The following is a 15,905-nucleotide window of genomic DNA, read 5'->3' on the forward strand; positions in this document are numbered from 1 at the left end:
GGTGGTTTTAATGTAATAAATTTATCAAGACTAATTTGTACAGAGGTATCAAGTTATATATTAAAATACAACTGGACTGTACATTTTCAACAGACGTATTAATGTGCCCAACTGAATTCTTTCATTAAGTACAGTGGGAAATAATTATGCTTAAACAGTATATATAAAAACAGTGCGTCAGTAATGAAAAAAATTATTAATAAACCAATACTTGAATAATTCAGTTTTGTTACCTAGTAGTCAGACCGTGTCTAGACATCATACAGATAAATGATGAAGACTAAAACCCATCAAACTTCATTCAACTTTGCTGCAAAATTTTGTGTAAAGGGATGTAAACCCTGAAAAACGGAGCCCCTTGATTCTTGTGTGTTGACAAAGTTCACACAAGCCTCTGAGGCAGCTAGGCTAACCTGTCATATCTCCAGTGACCTTAAGTGAGATATGACATTTTAAATCTAATGAGAGAATGGTCACAAGATTGAAAAGACTAACTGTGAAGGTCACTTTTTCATTTGCATGGTATACTGCATCTAACATCACATTTGTATTCATTATCTAACCACTGTCTTTTTCAATGTACTTCATGTTTGTTAGTAAAATAAAGTGTTGTTTCTAAGTAGAGAGTACCAAATCCTGATGGGATTGAACAGACATACTATAATTTAGTATGGATGTCCATTACACAGCTTAGTGGTGTACGTGAGTGCATTAACTTTGAGCCTATGGCTTACTACATGCAGTTGTGCAAGTTTTAGAAAAATACTGGATCTTTCATTATGACAGTAGTCTTTCAATTAAGCATGATTTCTTAATATGTGATCAAGCAGTGAAACCGCGATGCCCTAGAACTGATGATCTTTAATGTAAGAATTGGTAGGACTGTGCCACGAAGAACTTGTATTGTCTATTCAGGGGAAGACTATCAAAAGTATCTTAAGTGTTTCATCTTCTGGAAAATACTACTCTTCACTGATAATATCAGTTAAGCTATTTATTTTCTTGTGTGAATTAGATCTCCAGTTTCACGGAATATGTCTGTCTTAATCAGGATTCACTCTTCCCATCATAAATGCATTTTCACCTACTTCATAGCATGGAGGCATTTTTGTTAACATATAACTTTTTGAAATGTACAGAAATCAGAGTTTTTAAAAGTACTGTAATTTCATTTGTAAAGTCGGAGATACCTCCTAAACATGCACATAGAGTGAATAAAATTGCACATAATGTCTGGTTTGATCTAGTTGCTGAATACTTTTACAGATGGAACATTCAGAAGGAACAGTAATGCAAATAGGGGCTCTTTCTCAAGGCATAAACAATCTTACGGTATGTACCAATTCACTCTTGTTTTAAAGTCACAAACATATTCTGCTAGAATCTTTCAGTGAGAGTTGATTGTTATTGGTGGTGCTTAAGAAAGAGTAAGTGGGTCAGCATTCTTGATGCATACCTCATTATAGCCTGGCTACCCTGTCACAGTCCAAAAAAGAGTTTTCACTTCTAAAAGTAAGCCTAAATTTATCTTACATTTCTGCAATTAAGTGTTCATGAACTCTACTTGTCTCTTAGACTCAGTGACAGATATTCATCCACCTTAATGCTTATAATTAAACGCAAACAAGGCTATTACTGATATGTAATTTTTCAAACATTTTTGTAAGTAACCACTGATCCATGCCTCAGTCAAAGCAGTCTTGCAAAGAGGTATAGACTTGATGATAATTTGTATGAGCTAAAATACAGTGAAAAAGAAATCACTACATTGATTCCTGACTCAATAGCAGCTGATTTAAAAAAAAAAAAGTTAATTCTCTGAAAGGCATAATGAACAATTACATAACATAGTTGAGTCACATGTCTCACACAATCTCTGTGAGAATTTCCCCAAGCTAATAATAGTTTCACTATTTTAGGCTGCATTCAAGAGATTCCTTTTAATTTTGTGCGACTCTAACCCCCTCTGTTGCGAATCAGATCTCATTACAGTTGGAATTCTTTAACAAACTATAGGCCTCTAGCTGAATATTCTTACTGGTTCACATCTTTTTGTGTTTTCTCAGAATATGTTAAGTCAAGATGAAATGCTGAATGACAGCAGATTTTTAACACCTACCTTTGAAGACTGGAGATGATGTTTCAACATGACCAACAACACTAATACCTCATGCCTGTCCAGAGGGGTGGCTCGGAGAAGCTTGATGCTGTGGTGCAGAAAAGCTTTAGCTCTTTTCTGTCAATGAGACTTACCATATAGCATCTATTATTGCTAATGTAGCAACACTTTACAGGTAACTCTCCTCCACACAGTTTTCCATATTATGTGAAATGGGTGTTAGGAAAGAAAAGTGGTGCAAAATTGTTTCCTATCCAGAGTTTGGAAAGCCAAGAGTGGCAAAATATTTTACCCTTTTATTCCATCTTCTTTTACACAGTATGTTTATGTACTGTTATATGAAAGGTCTTTTATAATTTTGTATTTTTATAATTAACTTTCAGTGCAGGAATCATTAATATTCTATTGTACCATGTAGGCTATCAATCAGAACCACCTAGAAATTCAGAGAGGTGCTAGGGAGTGCAGCTGTAATGGTTTACTAAACTGTTACTGCAGTCTGGCCAGAGACTCCTTCCCATAAAAGGATTTTAAGTTTGCATCCCTTTCATTATTAGCACATGTCCTGCCCTCTCTTTCTCTCTGAGTGTAGTGTACAGACTATTCATCAAGCCCTTGATTTTATCAGGAAGAGGATGACAATCGTGTTCACAGATTGTTACCCAACTCAAAAGGTAAAAGGTACTGAACAAATACAACATGAAGTGTCATGTTAACTTTAGGACTACCTGGAAAATGGATGGATGCCAAAACTGGCTCTTCTTTGAAAGTGAATTTTTAAATTGTGTGATTTTTAAATGAGTACCAACATGTTTGTGGATCAAGGAGCAACCACAACACTCAGCTACCATAAAATGTGCATTTAAAATATCAGAATGGTGTTCACCGCTCTCCTGTGGAGTAAGCGCAACAGAATTTGCAGCATGATCCATTATTTAACTAGTAACAGTTCTTTCTTTAACCAGAACAACTGAACAGGTTCTTTCTGTAATTTAACATTTTCTCTAAAATGGCTTGCAGTAAGGTACACATACCACTGTCAGGATGCTCGTATGAGCCTTCTGAACAGTCAAAACAGTTGAGAAATATCTGGCTGGTATGAAACACCACACAGGTCCTCAGGAAGACAGAGATGATAATTAGTCTGCTGTTTTTCCATAGTTATTACTAATTAAACATGACTACGAACAGCCTTCAGGACTGGAGATACCAGTAGAAACACTCTGCAACTTTTGTATGAGAACTGGGAATATTTTTGTAAACAATATTGCTGTTACACTTCAGTTCTCTTTTTCACTCCAGCTACAGGTAGGTTTTCATAGAGTATGTGCTTTATTTAACAATAGGAGACAAATACTATTGTGCTGTGATGTATAAAATGTGACTAGGGAACATCAGGCTATGACCTTAATGAAACAAAAGATTATGTTTCTTTTTAAAAATAGATCTGCTGCTTTTCTACTGAGCTAGGCAGCACTGTAGTTCTGTAATAGAAGAAAATATAGCCTGCAACTACTTACTTGGAGGAGCTTTTCAAGGGTGAAAGTGATTCCTTTATGGCATCAATCACTCATGGCCTTGTTTGACATGTGCCTGTCAAGTGTATTAATAAGGTACCAACAGCGTATCTTACTAAGTAGCAAAAAGCCAGAAAAGAAATTTGCCTGACTGTAAAGCAAAGAATAAGTATGTGTATAGCTGCTTTGCATTAAACTCTCCTTTCTGGCTGCAGGGTGTCAATTTACATATTAAAATAGCCCGAGGGTAGGTGGACTGCTAACCACAACCCTTTCCAATAAATGGGAAATCTCAGGTACTGTTCAGAGTATGCAGCAAGGGCTCTTTGAGAGCTATCCGCAGGACTTTTTAAAGATACCTACCACTCACTGTAAAACCTTTCATGACAGATCTTGCACTATAAGATCAGATTTTAAAAGTTAAATACATGGGTTTTTTGTGATTTTTATTGTCCAAAGAGTTAGAATTAAGGCTATTTTTTTTCAGTCACTGGAAGGTGAAATAATAACTGAAAATTCAAAGGAATCAGAAATCAGTCTATACATCAGCAGACTAAAAACATTTATTAAAAAGTACTAAACATACCAGTCAATTACATCTCTAATCCACCAATGCAATCAACACTAGTTACCAGATCACATACTGTGGGCATTTGAAATAATCTGTCAGGTTAATTTAGCAGTGGACTTATTTGAAGTACGATAAATAGAATAAGCTGCTCTGACTGGGGACAGCCTTCATATCACTGGGATATTCCAAGCAGATTTGCAGATTTCTTTTGATGTATTTATAACTCACTGTGTCATTGTGCTAACTTGGCTGTGAATATTCAGTCTACACAATTTTTGATTTGTTCCTTGTTACATAGTAAGAAATCTTAGTTAGCATAACACAAGAATAAAAAAAATGCTTAACTTTTTTAACTGTTAAGAATAAATTCTGGATGTTTCTCCATCTCTTGGCTGACTGTGTAATGATTCTAACACAAATATGAGTGACTGATTTCTTATTGGGGATAGAATGACAGTCTGAACCTAAGCAGAAGCTGAATCCCTGTGTCTTTGCATTTCTGCTACAAATATAATTGAAGAAGTACTAAACCATGCCAAATTTTACCTAGTAAATTCCATTGTTTTTGCTTCAGATGAATAAAAATATGTAGTAAACATGTGCCTTAGCATCTGAAGAAACAAGCTTCCTGTCACAGGAATTTTTTTCAGACCTTAAGGCAAATGTAGTATAAAATAAACCCCGAATATGAATGTGCTGTACTGCAGGTACTGAAGGTGGAAAATCAAATGCTCTATGGCGAAAACACTGAGATGAGACATTAGCAGAGTTTGACTCACCATAACTGACAATAAGAAGGAAGAAGCCCTCTTTTCTCTTAAGCAAAGGAAATTTCTGAAACTGCCAAAAGAGCAAGCACTACCCTTGTAAAGAAAAACATTCAAATGATGTAACATCACTGGATATTCATGCCTGTAAATGCAATTCAGACCTTCCATATGTAGTCAGCAGTGACTGTTTAGCTAAGACTGTTAGAAGATAGCATGAAATTATATAGTCCTCCTAAATAAATTTCACACTAAAGAAAATTTCCATTACACTGATAAAGCAATTTGCACATTACACAACACACTTTTTCAATGATATACTGCAACTTTTTGCTTAGTCCCTGGTAAAGGACTGCAAAATAGCATTAAAAAAAAAAAAAAGACTCCTCTTTGTTCTCACTTTCACAGGGATGCAGTAAAAAATTATCTGTAGAGCACAGTCCTGTAATCCCAGTCCACTTTTATAACCCTCTCAAATTCCATACCCAATTAACAAACCAATGGTTTCATCTTTGTCCTACCCCTCCAATTATACTTAAATTGTTACATCTCTAATTCTGTGATAATTTTTCAAACTAACTTACAAAGTTAGTCTAAATTACTCACACATAATTCAAGATTATTTCTGAATTTCTTAGTACTAAAACACTCAAAGGTAATCATGCAGCTAAAAGACAGAAATTGAACTGAGAAAAACTGCAGTTACATACCAGTTGTTCAAGCTGAAAATATGCAGTACTTACTTAAGAAAAGGCAGCACATGACATCAGTGTTAATAAGTAAATGTGCTGCTCTTGGGATAGCCTAGTTTGTCCAGGTTGGGCTGACACGCGAACTGAATCATAGGTGGTGGCCCACACATCAGAATAAGTGTCTCATTGCCAGGGGAAGGGAGGTGGGTTCTAATCATGTCCGCAGTGATGAAGCCCGAACTATACTTCCAATCTGAAACAAAGAAATTACACTATTAATTTGAATCTTTGTACAGTCTGAAGCTTATTCTTAAGTGTGTGTATTGTGTTCATGAAGTAGCTGAAGAATCAGTACAGTTACGCCATATTACTGCAAGCAAAGATAAGGTTTACTCTCTCACTAAGCTCAAACCTAGTGGTCCCATTTGAAAATAACAAGCATATGGCAACAAGGATCTGGTTGATAAGGGTCTATGCAGACTTTCAGAACACACAATGCTCTTTCTGCGGGGAAAAAAAAAATACATAACAGAAATTAGACAGAAGGGAGGAATAAACACAAAGAAGAATAAATCAGCTTTCACAATGGAAAGAGGTCACCCAGGGGGCAGTTGTGGCGGGACAGGTATTGAAACCTGTGTCATTCAACACATTTGTAAAAACCTGGAAAAGAGATCCAGTGGTGAGGTGACATAGTCTGATAGAAGTTCTTCAGTGTAGCAAAGAGCTGATGAAAAAAAAAGCAAAATGACTTCAAGCTATAATACCTTCTATCTGCCATTTTAAGCAAGCCAGGTAGGAAAAAATAATCCTACCTTCACATATAAAACTTTGTGCACTCTAGGCCAATTTATCAGGAGCAATATGTTGCAGTTATGAAAAAAGCAGCAGGCAAAAGACAAATCAAATGTTAAGAAGTATTATGAAAGGACAAGAGAACATAAGCATGTCAGAGGAAAAAACACACTTTGCCCATGTCTTCACTACTGCATGCAGTTCTGATCCTATCATCTCAAGAAAGGACGTAGCAGAGCTGGAAAAGGTTCACAGACTAACAACAAGCAACAAGGATGAGCAAAGGTATGGAGTCACTGCTACGTGGGGAATGCCAGCAATTTTCAGTACAGAAGAGACTATGGGATGGAATGTCTGTAAAATGAGTGGCATATAGAGGGTTGGGAGGGATCTGTTCGCTCTCTTCCAACACAAGAGGAGGCAAAAGCAAACGAGGAAGTCATTCATCACACAGAAGTGTTAAATCCATAACAGACTGCCAAAAGTTCATGTTGGCTCTGAGGAAGAGACAGTAAATCCATAGAAAAGAAGTTCACTGACATTGTCCACTGTCTATATATGTAGACATGTATTTGGCTCAGAACTGAGAACAATTGAGGACTGGAAGAGTATCAAATCCTGTTGATTGCTCTTCCCTATGCATTCACATGCGGCCGTTGCTGACAAAGGTACAGATCTTTGGTCTGACTCAGTTTGGCTGTTCTTATGTCGAACTCAGATCATTTATGACATCCGTGAATTTGAATGTCTACATTCCAAAAGAGATTCAGTAGATTTCTGCTTCTCCCTCCATTTTCAATTCAGTGCGAGACCAGCCCATAGTTCTTTAACCTATACAGATGACAGCTGTATCTCATCAGAATCTAATCTAGGCTGTGGCAAAATACAAAGATGTACATGTGAAAATTTTCAAGTATTAAGCAATTTAATTAAACAAAATGGTAACATAACCTGATTCAGCTCTAGTAAGAGGAGCCCAAAGCAGAACTGTAACTTTGGCTGGAAAGTCCAAGAAACTGACACTTATGAAATACATCCAAAGATCCATTGAGTAACACGTGTCTCATCCAAAAAAAGAGTTAATCATTAGGTCTACCTTTTCTACCCATAAGGCCTACCTGGTTTAGGAAGCCAGATGTGGTGTTGGGGTTTGTTTCTGAGGGGCTTTTGGTGATGGCGAAGAGGAGCTTGTTGTTTTTAAAGATGGCGTAAGACTAGAAGATATAGTAACAGCCACTTGAACAAGAGTGAAACTGTGGCTTTTATACAGTGAGGAGCAAAGGCATTCCCAGTGCATATCAGTAGCCTACCTTGTGGAGGTCTGTCCAGGGTATACCACAGTGTGAACTGATCAGGATGCATCTTAGCGATGTCTTCTAGCTCACCTCTCAGTAATATGTCTTTTTCTGTCTGCAAAAAAAGACAGCTATTTAGTTCCAAACTATCTTGAGATGCCCTGTAATATGAGCTCACCTAGCATTCGGCAAGAACAAATGCAACGATAGCTCATCCAAACAAAGTGATTTTTTTTCCCCTTACACAATACACTATAAAACTTGTTCGTAAATTCAGATTACGAGCATTACTCCATATGAAGGAGTAAGATGAATGGATGTATACGGATCTGTTCACACTATCTCCTCCAATACAGGAATTAGGGGGTTTAAATGAAACTATGAGGAGCAATATTCAAAATAAATGAAAGAAGATTGTGGAAACTATGACAGCACTACGCAGTATTTAAAAAGGGCCTCGCAGATAATTTTCTGATTCAGTTTCTCCTCCTTAACACATTTTAACCCAAGACATTATATTAAGAACCTTATATAATAACCAGTTCTTGCCTCTCCCCCCATACCGATCATTTTAAATATACCATCTCAGGTCATATTTTGTCATAAATGGATGACTGAATACAGATCCAGAGACTCTTGAAGAGTATGCTGCATGCAGAGCAGTATTTTTTCCAGGATTCAATGTCATATCAGTTTCAAAAGCACAGTGGGCAGCAAAAAAGGGGTCCATTAAAGAAGGACAAACAAAAGATTCGGTATATTCACCTGATTAGCAAAAAGAAGGTAACATTTTGTGGAGTCCTTAGGATCCTTTGTGATCTGACGGATCAGCTGCAACATAGGAGTTATTCCTGTTCAAAATAAAGCAGTTCAAAAACAAGCGTTTCCTTTGGTTCACATAAGGCTACAGTTTCAAGTTTTATTGTTTCCTTCCTTCAGTGGGAGCTTACTCTTTACAGGATTACATACTTCTGAACATCTAATCCATGTCAGATGTAGAGGTTGGGAGGTTTTGTTATCACAAATAGATTCAAAAACAACAACAACAAAATCCATGCTTGCATTTGGGGCTTCCCTCTTCAGCATTCTTTATCACATACAGTAACCTCAAAACATACTCCTAAAATATTTTTTTCTCATTGAGACCAAAGCTTAGAGAGGTGAAGTGACTTTTCTGAGGTCACAGAGTAAATCAAGACTGAAAACCCTGTGCTACCTCCCAGCACTGAGCTCAAGCCACCAGAATGCCCTGATATCACCAAACACTTGTGAAAAGAAATAAAAGCTGGATTCTGAATATCTCAGGATTAAAGAGGAAGGAAATCCTCTTTTGAGGGCAATCAACTCTTAAACAACATGACTTTTACTCAAGCATCAAATCCATGCAGCAGTGCAAGCAGTGTTAGGGAACAGCTTAGACTGTGACCAGGAAAGTGTTCTGCTACCAAAGTACAGAGTGTTCGATGCTCCTCACAAGCATCCGTGAAGATCTTTTCATTCTCTAGAGTCACCCTCCATATGATGAGAATAGTTTCACCTGTTCCTCCAGCTATCATCCCAAGATGCTTTACAAACTTCTTCTGTGCTTCAGACTTCTTATCAGGCTTGATAAAAAATGCACCTGGAAGAAATATTCAAAAGCTATAAGTAAATTACCTCCCAAAGAAAAATTGGAAAAAATTGAAAAGCTTCCATGGGAATAAAACACTATAGCCTACCAATTAACTAATTAGGACAGATCTTCTGGAAATGCCGAATGTGCTCAGCACAGCATTAAGCGCAAAGGGTAGAAACCACTTTATGTCTCTGTATATGCCAATCCTAGCTTTGAACAACCAATTTACTCTTTCCCTGTTACCCAGCATCATTTATAACAGACTCAAGGATTTCCACATCACTGCCTAGAATGACACTCAACAACTGTGAACACTAGCGCCATGGATCTAGCCATTTATATGTGTCCACATTCAACAGATTTGTACTAAATCAGCATCAAGGAAGAACGCCTAAAAAGATTAGAATCAGATATGTTGCAGCCCTGCACATTTCGATCAAGCTCTTTATTACTGTAATTCATTTCCAGCTAATGAGACCCTGTTGACACTGGCAGTCAGCTGAGTGACTACCTTCTAGTATTCTGTGTTGAGAAGACCTTGCTGATTTCTGCTCTACACTTGAGTATGCTATTGCTTTAAAACTGTTATGAAATCAGACAGTCTGTAATTCAATTAATCTCCAGGAACCAAACCAAGTGGCAAGCCCCATGAAAAGTATTCTACGTGAAAAGCATTTGACACATCCAATCATCTTTTAAGAGACCCGTAACCAATAACAAGCCTTCCCAGCTACTTTATAGCAACCAAAGCAGAGCAAAAAAGGCACATCTGTAAAACATGGATCACTGGTTTCCTCTGACATATAATGGATTCAGTGTATTATTCATCATAAAAGCTCTCGATTCAAAAAAGTACTGAGCACTTACCCCCCGAAGTAGGAACTTTAAGTGCAAAATCCCTCTTAAGATCAATGCAAAATCTTTTGGTCTTTTACATGTATCTTGAAAGAGGGTTACTTCTCCAAACTTATCATTCCCTCCCAGCCAACTCAAACCTGATTTAATAACAAAACAGAGCTGGCTCACAGTCAGTGGGTTATTCAGTAACAAGGCTGAGATTCCCAGAAGGGCATTTTAGGCCACAATCTCCCTAGCTTAAGGTGCATCTGGAACATCTCTCTCCATGTATACATGCCCGAGTTATTTCCAACACAGTCTTCTCAGTGATATGCAACAACAGATTATTCAGATTTAATTATACTTCCTGTGAATTATATTTCACAGGAATGAAAGAACTAAGAGTACTTGTATTCTTAGTACAAGTATGTAGTACAAGTACTCTTTCCCTTCATAACCAGCTGGTCAAGATGTGGATTTTCTCTTTTCCATTTTGTTCAAAAAATTGTCTACAAAGTTGTCAAAGTTTAAAAAACACCTCTGAAAATAACCAATACAAGTTCCTCCCCTTTGCTCTCCCACCTTCCAAATTTATGTCACAGTACCTGCCCCTTTATAGACAAGGAGCCCATTTGGCCCTCTGAAGTCAATAACATCCCCAATCTTCATGTTGTCTAAGTACTGGGACATCTTCCCACCTTCTGGGAACTTGGGATTCACATTTTTGTAGTAGACCTGTAAAAATAATAATTTCTATGATGTCATCCATTATCTTTCCTGTAGGCAATACTACAAACTGAAGAATAATATATTACAGGTCTGAAATTTGGGATTGAGATCATTCTTCGCTCTGTTATCTGTTTGTGCCTTGCAATAGGAAGGAGCCAAAATAAGTAAAATGCTCTGTCATGCACATGTTTCTATGCCCTCTGCTAATAGCCAGGCTAACAGGAGTAGGTGGGAGGCAGATTACGTACTATGCCCTCATTTCACTATTCTTCCAGCAGTAACCTTGTGTTACCCCATTTTTGTAATCTCTCATTCTGAAAATGGCACTGCTGCATCTTTTTCTTTTCATGACTTTCCCAGAGGCTCCAACCATGTGATACCTTTTCACATTTCAAAGCATACTGGAAATATTAAGTAGTTAACAACAATTCACAATACCTGTAACATGAGGAACAGAGAAAACACACACACACACACACACACACACAAAAAACAGAAACAGAAGAAAAAAGCCTAAGGACAAACTCAATCTTACAAAAGGATTAGAAAATCCATAAATCCTGGGATCAGATCATCCTGCATTCTCTACCTTAAGAGATTTCCCCTGCTTCTGTATTCCAGAGTATATAATTATGGCAGCTTATTATCAATAAACCCATCAATTTATATCCCACCATTACTATCAATAAACCCATTAAAAGAACTTCTGAAGCTTACAGACATACAACTGCAACCTCTCTAGTGTCAGGGAAGATAGCAGGTCTTACTGATCTGTTTTCCACTTACAGCTACATATTAGCAATAAGTATTAGTAGCAGCATAGCCAGATTAAGGGAGAGTGATCACTGTTCATTTTGTTGCTAGAAAAATACTAGGAAAGTTCCTGCAGTATCGCCAAAGGAATGATTCCTTTCTCTATTTCCCTACCTCAGCTACCTCTTTGTGACAGGAAGATTTACAAGACAGAACTTATTTTTCAAGGATAATGTGGAACAAGTTGTTTGCCATGAAGCCATCGTATGTGAAAGAAGATCAATCAAAAAAACCTCTACATTTCACTGAAGTAAAACACTTTCCTTTCTAGGCAAAAATAATTTTGTACCTTTGTACAGTCATCATATCCAGTTAGCAATTTATCTATATTAAAGGAACCCAAAATTTACCTTTATAATTAAATCAACATAACCTTTTGTCTCATCACTGGAAACTGGGGTATAGGCTCGGATCACCAGATTACCATTGATTTTTGCAGAAAGGTAAACATGTTGGCCTAGGGAGAAAGAATTAAAATCTCATTATCTATTTTTCATCCCCTGGTTTCAAACTTTTCAGACCTAGAGAATAAGACAAGACAGAAGAACAGGTATTTTAACACCTTAAACACAAGCAATGATGGAAAAAATCTTTACAATATAAAAGCTGTATCAAACATCTATTCTCTGTTACTTTTACCTAGCCTCTGAATCTAGACAGAAAAAAAGTTTCTGTAAATAGCTGCACAATCCATGATTTTCATAGCACATTATTATCACAGCATACATCACACATGCACGTGTACACGCTCCTCCTCAAAATAAGAGCCAAAGAGCTGATTCTTTTCTCCAGTCACAACAAACTACCAAACTACATGGTAAATCTCCTTTATTTTTGTCCCTAAGAGATACTAGTTGTTACCCAAAGGCTGCTATAGATAATCAAAAAAATTTTGTCTGGCATGGTAAGTTTGGCTTTCCCCAACAGACACTGTGATACTGTTTTGTGTTACCTTACTTTGTATTATGTATTAACACCAGATATGTACTGTTGAAAAAGTAATCTATTTAATAACTATAACTTCTATAGCTTTTTTCCACTTTAAACAGGCAGTCAGCTGAGGGAACAAAATTTTACTAATTAACTTCCTCATGTTACACTTCCTCTGGTGTAAACACATGTTTTTTATAATCAAAGATACTTTCTGGAAACTCAACCACATAACATCCTTATAGCACCTACTTTGTGGGATTTTCTATTCTATAAATAGATTTGGTATTTAACTAATGAACATGTAGGATTTGGATTAGTGCTGCTACCCAGCTTGGTAAGTGTCAGTACAGCTCTTGTTCTTTTTTCAGAAACAGTCCGATTTCTGGAACACAGGAAAACAGAGGAGAACCAGTATGTTACAGAATCAAGGAAAAGACACTAGAAAGTAGGAAATTTACAATAAAATAGTGATACAAAAAGTTTGTTGCTCATTCACAAGCACTGACTACGCTTTGAGTTCTGCTGTTCATGTATACATTAACACAGTGAAAGTAAGGATGCATCAGTTCACGTATATAAAAAGTAAGTATTATGGTCTAATAGCAGCACTTTCTCAAAGCAAATTTTCCCAAAGATTCTGCACCAAGACATCATGAACAAAGCCTTTGGCCCACACTCTTTCACCACAGCTCCTGTCTCCATAACTGCAGGAACATGACCTAACTAACAGCTGCTGCTTCCACAGCAGCACTGAACTTGTATCCCTGCTCACTGCTGTCCCCASAGTGCCTAATTCACCAGCCTAATGCTCCAGCACGCAGTCTCTAAAGGTACCTGTTTATTTCTGATGAGTAAGGGATCTGAAACACCTTGCCAAAACTAATCTCCTCAGCCAAATGGCATTAATCTACAGGGTCATATGTAAAAACAAAAAGTAGGAACAGTGCCATCAGAAAATACTTTATTTTTTAGCAAAATGATCCTGGTAAAAAGCAGAAGGCTAAAATCCCCAGAGAGCAATCTGGCTTGTGTAAAGTTTCAGGATCTTATTCCAACATTCTTAAGAATAAACTTGGGACAAGTGCAAACACGCACTGTGAAGCACTTCTCATACTCATTTACCATTTGTCTGGTTACACAGACAGTCCAATTACGCTTTCCCATACAAGCCAAAAGAGAGCCTTAAGAAAGACTGCTGCTCTTGACAGGCAGCATGCAAGAAGGATGTGCTCACAGCGTGGAAACAGGAAGACCTGGATGCTTGCAATACAGCAAGCAAAGCTGTCAAGCACAGTACAGGACAAACAGGCCTACATTATCTGCCACATTTGCAGATCAAAAAGGGAGACTTGCCCCTACATAGATTACAGTTAATTTAAGGTCCAAGGTTCAGTGCCACCACTTTTTCAGGGCACAGAAAACTGTGCCAATCCCAGTCCGAAATTAACTTTATGCTACAGAAGGCAAGCCAAAGTTGGAGGCATATATAAAACAAAGGTAAATGCATGCACAGAAAATGCTCTGAACATCGCAGCATCTTTTACATAGAGTAATCATATTTTCCCCATTGCTCTGCATACATTATTTACGAGCTTCCAAGACAGAAGAGTTGTTCTTTCTCATCTAAGGGTGCAACTGTATTAGTCAAAAGCATGAGTACAGCTAACAGTAATATATCCATGAACAGCTTCCAACCAGCTACTCTGAGCAGTGCCAGCACATGGGAGCAGCAAACACAATTTGCAAGAGTACATTTTGGGCAACCTCCTCAGGTCTCCATTCTATTACAGCTATATTACTGTAAGCACCTGCTAGCTACTATAATTATTACAGCTAAGGTACAAACCCAATTGAGGGCACCACAGACCAAAAACAGAATGTATATAAGAAGTATTAACAACCTGGACAGACACCACCCTGTTTATGTCCTGACCAGTGGGTAATTCAGGCCCCAGTTCAGTTTCACTATTCTCATTCTAAAACTAAACCACACAACTTAGCACAAGAATAATAAAGTGCACACAAAAGATAAGAAATATGACCCACAGTGAAATCTAACATTTCCCTCTGACATTGTAGCTTTCAGATACAGTTTTTAACTCCTTGCTTTGCTGAGCACTAAATTCCCGTCTTCTTTGGAGAGGAAATTAGAGGACCTAGAGCTATGAAAAGAGGTATAAATCCTAAAATCATAAATAAAAGTAGAGACATGTTTCAGTATTTACCTACAGGCAATCCTAATACATTATCTGGTGAAGGTAGCCCAAACCGGAATTTCTTAGTATCATGACTAATTTCCTAATGAAAAAAACAAGGAGATACAAAATGAGGTCACCCTCAAAAATCAATCTCAAAACCAACATGGTATGTTTTGGTGAACCTGTTCTTTGTCAGTATGCAAGGAAGGGATGCAGAAATGGCTTTGAAAATAAAGTTTAAACAGTAAGTTTTAGAGCCCAAGTCTTTTCCTCTTCAATAATGAGTGACTTTCGCCTGATTCTGCAATCCCTATAGCATCTTTACGTAAGCAAAGTATGTAAATCCTCTCTATTACCCAAGGCCATTAAGCACATTTCACACTTTGCAGCAGAGGCAAGACACAGCATGCAAAAGCACAGGTTGCTGGGCTCATCTCCCTTTGATGCACATCAGACAGCAACCAAGGGAGAAACATGGCTCCGATTTAGGATTTAAACACACAGAGAAATCAGTCCAACCTTTTTTTTGAAGTAATTACAGAAGCATAGCGTAGGCATAAAAGTTTTCAGGAACCCCCGGGTAACATCTCACCTTGGCTGCAGGCTCTCACCACCGCCCTCTGAGGGCAAGGCACGTTTCTCTGGCCCCCAGGCCCGGCGGAGCCCGCGACCAACCGCCGCCAACCGCCGCCTCCCCTCGGCCAACGGTCCGACCAACCGCCCCTCCCGTCCCGCGCCAACGGTCCGACCAACCGCCCCCCGCCCCGGGCCGGCGGTTGGCCGCGGTGGCGACGCCCCCATCGCCCCACGGCGGGGCTGCGCGGGGCACCTCTTTGTCCAGCAGCGGCAGCGGGTATTTCGCGTGCGGGTCCTGCAAAGTGACGGGGCCCTTCCTCCTCCGCCCTGCCCCTCTGGCCAGGAGCAGCAAGGCGGGCGCCGCTATCAGGACCACGGCGATGGCCACGGGGGCATACTGCAAAAAAAGAGCAGGCGCGGCCGCGGCGGTCAGGGGCAGCCCGCGCAG

The 15,905-nt window shown here is 38.4% G+C and overlaps 2 protein-coding genes across 2 annotated transcripts in view; one reads left to right on the top strand and one right to left on the bottom strand.

The window, feature by feature from the left end:
• The window catches only part of PPFIBP2 (PPFIA binding protein 2), an 84,319-nt gene extending 82,181 nt beyond the window's left edge, over positions 1 to 2,138 (top strand). The window contains exons 27-28 of the mRNA XM_026087755.1: positions 1,267 to 1,332; positions 2,067 to 2,138. Of these exons, the coding sequence (XP_025943540.1) occupies positions 1,267 to 1,332; positions 2,067 to 2,138 (138 nt within the window). The remainder of the gene's footprint in view (positions 1 to 1,266; positions 1,333 to 2,066) is intronic.
• Positions 2,139 to 4,264: 2,126 nt separating this feature from the next.
• Positions 4,265 to 15,905, bottom strand: part of LOC112976460 (NADH-cytochrome b5 reductase 2) — a 12,691-nt gene continuing 1,050 nt past the window's right edge. Inside the window, exons 3-10 of the mRNA XM_026087750.1 lie at positions 15,711 to 15,854; positions 14,909 to 14,981; positions 12,101 to 12,207; positions 10,814 to 10,943; positions 9,294 to 9,377; positions 8,522 to 8,607; positions 7,772 to 7,871; positions 4,265 to 5,919 (exon numbers count right to left, since the gene is read on the bottom strand). Coding sequence (XP_025943535.1) covers positions 5,747 to 5,919; positions 7,772 to 7,871; positions 8,522 to 8,607; positions 9,294 to 9,377; positions 10,814 to 10,943; positions 12,101 to 12,207; positions 14,909 to 14,981; positions 15,711 to 15,854 — 897 coding nt within the window. The 3' untranslated portion in view covers positions 4,265 to 5,746. The remainder of the gene's footprint in view (positions 5,920 to 7,771; positions 7,872 to 8,521; positions 8,608 to 9,293; positions 9,378 to 10,813; positions 10,944 to 12,100; positions 12,208 to 14,908; positions 14,982 to 15,710; positions 15,855 to 15,905) is intronic.

The sequence above is a fragment of the Apteryx rowi genome, unplaced genomic scaffold (genome assembly GCF_003343035.1).
Source record: "Apteryx rowi isolate R43461 unplaced genomic scaffold, aptRow1 scaffold_73, whole genome shotgun sequence".
Classification (NCBI taxonomy): Eukaryota; Metazoa; Chordata; class Aves; order Apterygiformes; family Apterygidae; genus Apteryx; species Apteryx rowi.